This window comes from Agrilus planipennis, unplaced genomic scaffold (genome assembly GCF_000699045.2).
Source record: "Agrilus planipennis isolate EAB-ADULT unplaced genomic scaffold, Apla_2.0 scaffold74, whole genome shotgun sequence".
Taxonomy (NCBI): Eukaryota; Metazoa; Arthropoda; class Insecta; order Coleoptera; family Buprestidae; genus Agrilus; species Agrilus planipennis.
Window position 1 is genome coordinate 109,838 of NW_020438975.1, and position 9,130 is coordinate 118,967.

The 9,130-nt window shown below is 32.2% G+C and overlaps 1 protein-coding gene across 2 annotated transcripts in view; it reads left to right on the forward strand.

The window, feature by feature from the left end:
• Positions 1-2,333, forward strand: part of LOC108742384 (facilitated trehalose transporter Tret1-like) — a 12,253-nt gene extending 9,920 nt beyond the window's left edge. The window contains exon 2 of one of the 2 annotated variants that reach the window (XM_018477574.2): positions 353-2,332. In XM_018477574.2, the coding sequence (XP_018333076.1) occupies positions 353-1,719 (1,367 nt within the window). In that variant the 3' untranslated portion in view covers positions 1,720-2,332. Of the gene's footprint in view, positions 1-352 lie in introns of both variants that reach the window. The other variant, XM_025975461.1, reaches the window with a different exon arrangement.
• The last annotated feature ends 6,797 nt before the right edge of the window (positions 2,334-9,130 follow it).

Consider the following 9,130-nt stretch of genomic DNA (forward strand, 5'->3'; position numbering starts at 1 on the left):
GTAGATATTTGAAATTTTATCATAATTTTAATATTTTTATCATTTGTTTGATTCAGTATATGTAGACATTTATAAGCACATTTTATTATTCGCTACGAAATCAGAGATTACGGAAGCTGCCACACGCTTTGAGCAATATTTTTTATCAAAACTCTAAATTTCAAAAACTAAAATGTGATTACACGAAAACCGCATTCTAAACGGTTGAAAAGGACAAAAAGAATTAAAATCTCAAAAATCATTTCATCATCGCACACCATAATAGCGCACAGTTACCACATATTGTAATTGTCAATAAATATTTATATATATATATAACCACATAAAAAACTATAATATTTTTTATTTTTAGTCAACATTGCATCCTTTGTATGCGGTGTGACATTTGGATGGACATCGCCTATGATTCCAAAACTAAATGGGCAACAAGACCCTGACTTCAACCCCGTTCAACCTCCAATCACACCCTCTGAAGAATCTTGGATCGGTTCTTTACTTCCCCTGGGGGCAGGGATTGGACCATTCGCTGCCGGATTCTTCCTTGACAAGATTGGACGGAAGAAGACGATCCTTGCGTCAAACGTACCATTCCTGGTAGCCTTCATAATGTTTGCAGTTTGTTCAGAAGTAAAATACTTCTTTATCGGACGGTTCCTTTGTGGTCTAGCAGTCGGTGGTACATTTACTGTACTGCCCATGTACGTAGCAGAAATATCAGACGACGCAGTCCGTGGGACGTTGGCATCGTTGTTCCAACTGTTCATAGTAACTGGTCTCCTATTTTCTTACGCTGTTGGACCTTACGTCCCCATAGCGACATTCAATTATATATGTGCCGTTTTACCCTGTATATTCATGGTCGTATTCTTCATTTTCATTCCGGAAAGTCCTTACCATCTGGTGGCCATCAAAGATGATAAAGCTGCGTCCAAAGCTTTGGCGAAATTCCGCGCAAAATCTGAAGATGACATTCAGAAGGAACTGTCCACTATCAAAGGTGCTGTTGAAGAAGCAATGGCGAACAATGGCAGCTTCTTCGACATCTTCAAGTCAAAAGGAGCTACCAAAGCTCTGATTATATCTCTAAGCCTTGTCGCCTTCCAGCAGTTCTCTGGTATCAACGTGATTCTGTTTTACAGTCAGACAATTTTCGCAGCAACTGGAAGCACTATTCCACCAGACCTTTCGAGCATCGTGATAGGTGCAACACAGATAGTTGCGAGCTTTATCACTCCAGCTGTTGTTGAAAAAAAGGGGAAAAGGTTTCTGCTCTTAATCTCAGGAATAGGTATGGGAATTGCGGAAGGCGTGTTGGGTTACTACTTCTATTTGAAAACGGCGGGTTCCAATGTTCAGCCCATTTTCTGGCTTCCCGTCGCATGTCTGATCGTTTTTATTTTGGCCTACTGTTCTGGTTTTGGACCTTTGCCATGGGCCGTGTGCGCCGAATTGTTCACTTCCGATGTCAAATCTTCAGCTTCGACAGCTACAGCGTCCATCTGCTGGCTCTTGGGCTTCGTACTTACCAAGTACTTCGCCGACGTGTCCAATGCCATTGGCATTTCAAACTCGTTTTATATTTTCGCTCTTTGCTGCTTCCTGGCGGCACTGTTCGTCTATAAACTGCTACCGGAAACGTCGGGGAAAAGTTTACAAGAAATACAAGACATATTGAACGGGATTAGGAGGGACAATAATAGCGAAAACACAAAACTGTAAGGACATAATACCACGAGTGAGTTTAAGGTGCCATATAACAATTACGTTAAATATTACGTGCAATATTATTATTATTATTTTTATTATAATTTTTATTATCCTGTAATTGTTATACATAATTAACTCAAAATTGATTGTTATTGATGATGAAATGGTTAGCTATGTTGATGGATACGAGTTTGTCCTTAAAAAATTAAAAATCGGACACTTAAGGCTACTTAGGTGCGATGACAAATTGATTTTTGGCATGACGGCAAGTCATTATTATACAAAAGAAACGCTATATCTGAAATAAGAAATGGAATATCTAAATACACATTAATTATTCTGTTTTATTTATTGTACTAGCTACTGAAGTGTCTAGCTTTAAATAGATTCGCAAATCAACGTTTAGAACGTACTGCATATAGTTCTTAATTGAATATTGTTATGGCGTGTATTTATAATATGTACACGTACAATAAATACGAGTTATTTATTTAAAAGATGTTATTTCATAAATATGTATAAACCACGCATTTGTTCGTCCTTGTGTGATAGTAGATGATAAAAGTATTGTTGTTCTTCTTGCAATTTTAAATTGAAATTTGATACCTACCTAACATTGTAATATTTTTTAAGGTTTGTCTATATCTATCGCAATTGCATAATGCATTAAATTTTAATTTTGTTAAAAATCAACCAGGCGCATGTTACAACAGTCTTTAGTTAATGACAATATAACCTATAATGTTTTATATTTGTTTAAAAGCCTTCGCCACTTTCTATTGTGTAACCAGCCTTTTTCAAAAATGTTATACATATTACAAAAGCGTTAGGCCTTGAAAATTTCTTCTATGTAAAGGTCAACTACCTGTGCACCAATGGATAGGTGGTTTTATCATTAACAATATAATTTAATTCAGTTCGTACTAAGACGTTCTTCTAATACGCTGTAGATACACATGTGTACACATGCTCTAATAACTATTTCACTTTTTTACTGCTACTGCTGGACGAATTGTGCAAATCGTTTCGAATAGTGAAATTGCCCTTTCAATTTTTTAAAATGTCTACATACGGGTTTGATTATAATCATATCAAAGAATGTTAAGATCAATTTTTCAACTAAATCTGACCACAAACAATAACATTAAATATAAACTTTGCTACAACTATTCCTCCTCTTGGAAGTTTAATTTCGAAATATCTTTCCCTATTCGTTATATATATATCATAAAGGAAACCTCTATAGTATAGAGGTATTGCGATCCGTCAAATGGGAGCAGTCTAAAAACATGGCGCCGATTAGGGAAAATTTATCGTAGTTCCTATAGTGTACCGTGCAATTTCCAAGTTTTTAAATTACGATAAAATGATAAGTATTGACACAATATGTGATTGGGCTGACACAAAGCCTCGGAAAGGAAATTTCGTTGAAGGTGAGCGTGTTTTTAATGCCAATCACATTATAAAATTCGGAAATAACAAATCCGGAAGCTAGCCTTCAAATTCCGTCAAGTTTACTGCCTACTTTTTACAAACTTCGGATTTAAAAAGTGATTCACGTTATATAATTGGTGAGGTGATTCTGGGTGATTTAAGCAATATCATATCAATGACTTGCACGTGCAAAGCCGATTTAAGAGAACGTTGCAAACACATTATTGCAACTTTGTTGTATTGCAGCAGGTAGGTTCTTAACCTCAAAATACTTATATCGTATCATTAGAATTGTGTTAAATCAATTACACAGGAATAAATAATTTCTCACTTTATAATTTTAGTATGATTCTAGTTTTAAATATTAAGGTTATGGCTGATGGTAAATACTTGCTGAAATATAATCATGTGCATTAAAATGACGTGAACAAATTTTTATTCCGGAATTCACTTCTTTGATACCTACTGCTTTCATCCAAGCTTCTATTAGTTTACTTTTTTCTCTAATTTTCCGAATATATTTTTTACATATATAAAACGGTTAGTTTTTATTGGAAAGTAGTTAATGTAGGTGAAGAGTGAAGATCTATGTCTGAAGTGCTATTGCAGCTTTTCACTGAACATATTAACTTTTTATTTGATTTAACTTTAGAAGAAAACTTCGTCGACTCCATCATCAAAAAAATTTTTACTTTTTTAACGTGTTTTATTATTTTAATAAACAATTTTACAATTTGCATGCACAGTTCCTATGTAAATTTTCCCCTCATTCGAGTTATAAATTTTGCCACCAGATGGTGTATGCCCATTTGACGGATCCCAATAGAGTCTATACAAACTTTCAGCTATGTAGACCCAAGACCTAGACGTTCAGTTGATGAATCAAGACACTTTATACAATACTACGTTTTACCCACGGCTTCGCTCGCGTTGATATTCTAAACACGTATCGAAGATCATCGACGACTGCCTAAAAATTACTTTTCCATCCGCCAGGAACAGTATGTTTTTTTCTAGATAAAAGGCACCCTATGTCCTTTTCGGTACCCCTAACGATGTTTGTACAAAAGTTCATGATGATCGGTTGAGTATTTAAGGCGTGAAATTGTAATAAACAAACAAAAAAACTCCCTTTCGCATTTATAATTTTACTTGGGACTATATCGTATATACAAGTACAAGGATAAATAGTTTAATTCGATCAGTACACTTGGTCACCATACGTCGACTGGAAACGTTCAAGTGAATTCGGATCACGCTAATTCAAAATTGAAACGCCGTAATTAATTACATATTTATATTCTGAATCAAATTTTCTATAATTGGTTTTGAATAGGTACCTAATTAAGAGATTGACGTAGGTGTCTATCAGTTAGTACTTCATCATCATCATCATAAGGTCGTCAGTCCTAAGACTGGTTGGACACGTACCTCCACTTAGTACTTAATTTCACTTAAAATAATTTGGATATTTGTTAATATATATCTAATTTGCGATATGCAGATCGTTGAAGAAGCCCCGAAATGAGGGATGAAACGTACCGATTTATTGTAAGTAAATAAATATGTAATTCAGATCGGTTGCTCGCTTAAATATCATATTGGGGATGAAAACAATTAATAGTAATTAATCAATATTTCATATTTTTGTGAGGATAATTAAAGTAGGATATGTGTTGATATTCAACTTTGTTGTATTTTAATTTTTTTGTTTACTAAAGAAAACAAAAATTCTTATCGTCAAGTTTTCCGTTATAAGGTCGTAGGTCCTAAGACTGGTTGGACACGCACCTCCACTCTTTCCTATCCTGAGCTAAACTTCGCATTTCCCTAAATCTAAAACATCGCACCTGGTATTATTGAACACTTATTGTCTTAATCAGATTCCAAACCCTCATTTTATGCAGGCTGGTTCATAATCAATAATTATGGAGTCTAAATTTCAAATTTAGTCGATTCAGATAGAAGTACCTTTCACTTACAATTACTAGGGAAACATTTAAAGAGTATTAGACCTCAAAATTAATTTATAATAATAAATACGATATTATTGCATTCATCTTGTAGTTATTAAACTAATAAGTACATTTGTATATTGCTATTTTCGATAACATCTAGAAAAGTTGTAAAGTTAAAGGATTATAATATTTTTAATTTTAACATATTTTCCGAATGGTATAAATTGGTATGAAAATGACTATTAGTGTGCATCACGCAATTTATCATTTTTATACATAAAAAAAAGCAACACGAGTAATATGACCAACAATTACCACGATTGTCAACACAATAAAATTAATGGTTTCTTTCAATGAATATTTTTTTATGTCTTTTCGAGGACAATTCGATATAATTCCTGAAAATCATAATTATGAGTATAATCATAAAAAAAATGTTATTTAGATGACTAAACTGAATAAATATTTATATATTAAATAGGATAATTTATATAAGTATGTATAGAGTAAGAAAAATAAACAAAAAAAATATTCTTTTGTTTTGTCGCGTCATGACTTATGGAAATGATCCCTGCAGGATAAATATTAACAATATTGTTTAAGTTGGTAACTTTCAAAAAATGAGCTAGTATTTCACAAGTAGTTTTCATAGTAAATATTATATATTCCTACCACAAATCTCTTATTTCCTTTCAACAACTGATGATGAGTAAATAAACAAGTCGAAGTGCTTTATTTGTTGATAAGCAGTGCCATTTTTTCTATAATTTTCTTTGTTAGGTCATTATCAATTGATAAACAGTTTATCAGGGAAAATAAGTTTCCTTAACTTAAATTAATTAAACTAACGAATTATGTTTACGATGCACACATTAAATGTTTAATAATCGTTATTTAATCTAATTAAAATTTATAATTAGGGAAATAATTCAGGTCTATATGCCTTAATTAAAGAACTTTATAATAATAATAAAATATAAATAGTCACATAAAATTAAACAAAATTATGAATTGAAATTCAATAATCTCGTCATGACTTTATTAACGATAATCGAATTTCTAGAAAATTCAAAATTATACCACACAAAACGTTCACCAGTTAATTTATAAACATTTACACTACCTTTTAAATACTAAAACGAATAGAGTAATTAATTTCGAGTAGTCAATGAATTGATAATAAAACAATGATGGCGTCATTCAAATTTCAATAAAAAAAGTCGTAAATCAATATAAAAATTGATAAGCAATTTATTTCTGGAGAACCTTTCTGTGATTTCTATCTGTTTGAAAATTGATAATAACAATTAACGTAGTATCGTATCATTAATACCTACAAACACCTAATAAAAATTATCTTCTAAAATATGGCTTCTTGTAATATCTTTTTAATAATTTTATGAGATATTTATTACAGCCTTGCAACATGAGCGATATTACTGATAACATTGATATTGAATTTTTATCTTCAAGTTTGACAAAAGAAAAGAACGATTTGAGGAGTGATAATTGTAATTGTAGAAGTACTTGAAATTAAATTGCATGGTCAAAAATACGTAAATCGAGCACTAGGCCTAATAATGCCACAAACCATTCTAGTAGCTACTACTCTATCAAATGATAAATAAATAATCAAATTTAATAGAAGAAATTATAAAAATAATACTGTTAGACAAAAATAGAAATAGAAAATACTACAAATGGCGTGGTGAGCGCCATCTGTAGTACGATGCTACATTTGAGGATTACATATATACCGCGTCTGGCAGTTTCGACGGAACACAGACCACTTCGAATTATTTTGTTCAAAAATAGAAATAGTTCTCTATAAACATACACGTACAAAATAGAAGATCTAAGATCCTTGACAATGGACTACTTAGGTTCTGATAAGTTTGGGTTCAGGCAAAATATGGCTGCCTATATAAAGCCGTATTAGCTCTACAACCACATGCATCATCATCATCATCATCATTATAAGGTCGTCAGTCATGTGACTGGTTGGACTCGCCACAAGTACCCCTATCCTTTCCTATCATGAGCTAATCTTCGTATTTCCCTAAAACCATTGATATCCTAACTAGTCCTTCATGTCCTGTCAACCGTTTTCGCTTATTGTTTACTGACTTTCATACTGTTCTCTTATTCTTTCTAATTCCTTCTCATTCTTAACATTCTCTATCCACAGTATTTTCACATCCGTCTGTAACAAGACACGCTTCTACCCTATTCATTCCCGCTTTGTCTGCCATCCCTGTTTCCTACCCGCTCAGAAAAATTATTTAGCTACCAACTTTATAAAAACCTAAAAACATCTTAAAAATGAGGGATGAAAAACGGAAAGCAGTTATTAAACAAGGGGTAAGACAGGGGTGTCCTCTGTCGCTTTTATTAATAATCATTTTTATAGATTGTGCCATTAGGAAAATCCAGAAGCAGGCAAAGAACTAATAGATTTATAATTAAAAATTACATCCTTAGAGTCAACTAGTTATTGAGTAATTTTAACACACTGTGAATATTTCCAACAGTTCCACATGTTGAAATTCCTAGATTATTGTTGTATTTGTTGTCTTATCTATTATTTGTATAAAAACAAACTTTAAACTTGACTTTGCCTGTTCTGTTGCTAACATTTATGTATATGTTACATGTGTTAACATCATAATCCTTTCTATGTAAATATACACTTACTTACAAATGTATTGTGTAAAATATTTACAAAAAATTGTATTTATTCTATTCTTCTATGATAAACGATGATAAGTAAGACAAGTGTGCACGAATTATTTATAAGCGTTTCCTTATTAAGACAATTTTAAGACTGCATATCACTTAAATGATATATTGTATGTACATTATTTATACAATAAATGCGTAATATATTTTAAATTCAAGACATACTGTATATGCATTAAAAGGTGCATGGCTTTCCCTTGATTTCGAACTGTGACAGACCTCGAAAACAAACGAAACAATGATAATAATTTTGTTGATTAAATATATAAATTGCTTTATATATAGTACGTGTATGTATTAATTGGCCTTAAAGTCCGATTATAAAAATGATTTTAATTATATTACAATTACCGATCACGTAGCTTTTGAAGCCCATATTTTGAATTAATGATTTGTATTTTAAGGCAACCAATACGAGTCCTTAACGAACTATACTGGATGATTCATACCCAAATTGTATGAAGAAGTTTTGAGTTATTTGAGTATAGTTGGGACGATCAAAATTGGCAAAGTCCACAATAAATTATCTGTGAGAAAGGACGTATGTATTTTCTTTATTGTTTTTCCATTTGGATCTTGCTGTGTTTTGAACACGCCCTTGTTAAATTGGGAAATGCTTCATGAGTAATGCAGACAAAGTGAAAAACCGAATAATAGTGAGAGGTTAGATAATATTTAGAAACGCAAAAAAATCAGGATCGGCTTTATAACTGCCTGGTTGGAATTATATCCTTAAACAAGTATCATTTCTTCCTGAGAATTTCGAACTTTCTTTAAAGTCCGATGCCTAACAACATGCTCAAATTCTGCTTGTCTGTACCTCTTCTGTTACACATTAATTGGTGTAATGTTATTCCTTTTTCTTTATTAGTGTCCGCTGCAATTACCACTTGACATCTCTTTTCTATGTTTACGATATTCCTTACAACGTCTGTAGTGAGAAAAGTAAGCTTTATGTCAGCAACCTCTAGTCTAGTTAGTAATAGTGTCCGACCGAAACTGGTTGTTACGACCGAAACCGAAACCGAATTTCGGCAATGGTCTCAGTTTCAGCCGAAACCGAAACTTCCTTATAAGGATCATGTTTTGAGAGAAAAATAAAGAAAACGTTATTATAATCAGTCAGTTTTATTTTTTTATCTTTAAATCACATAGCTCTGCAGTCTTTGACATTTTCACTTATTGATAATCAAATCAAAATCAACATAACAACCCCTCATTTAAGGAAATACTTTAATTGCGCCTTAAAAATACTTAAAATAGGTGAGATGTTTATTTGAGTAAGTATAGTA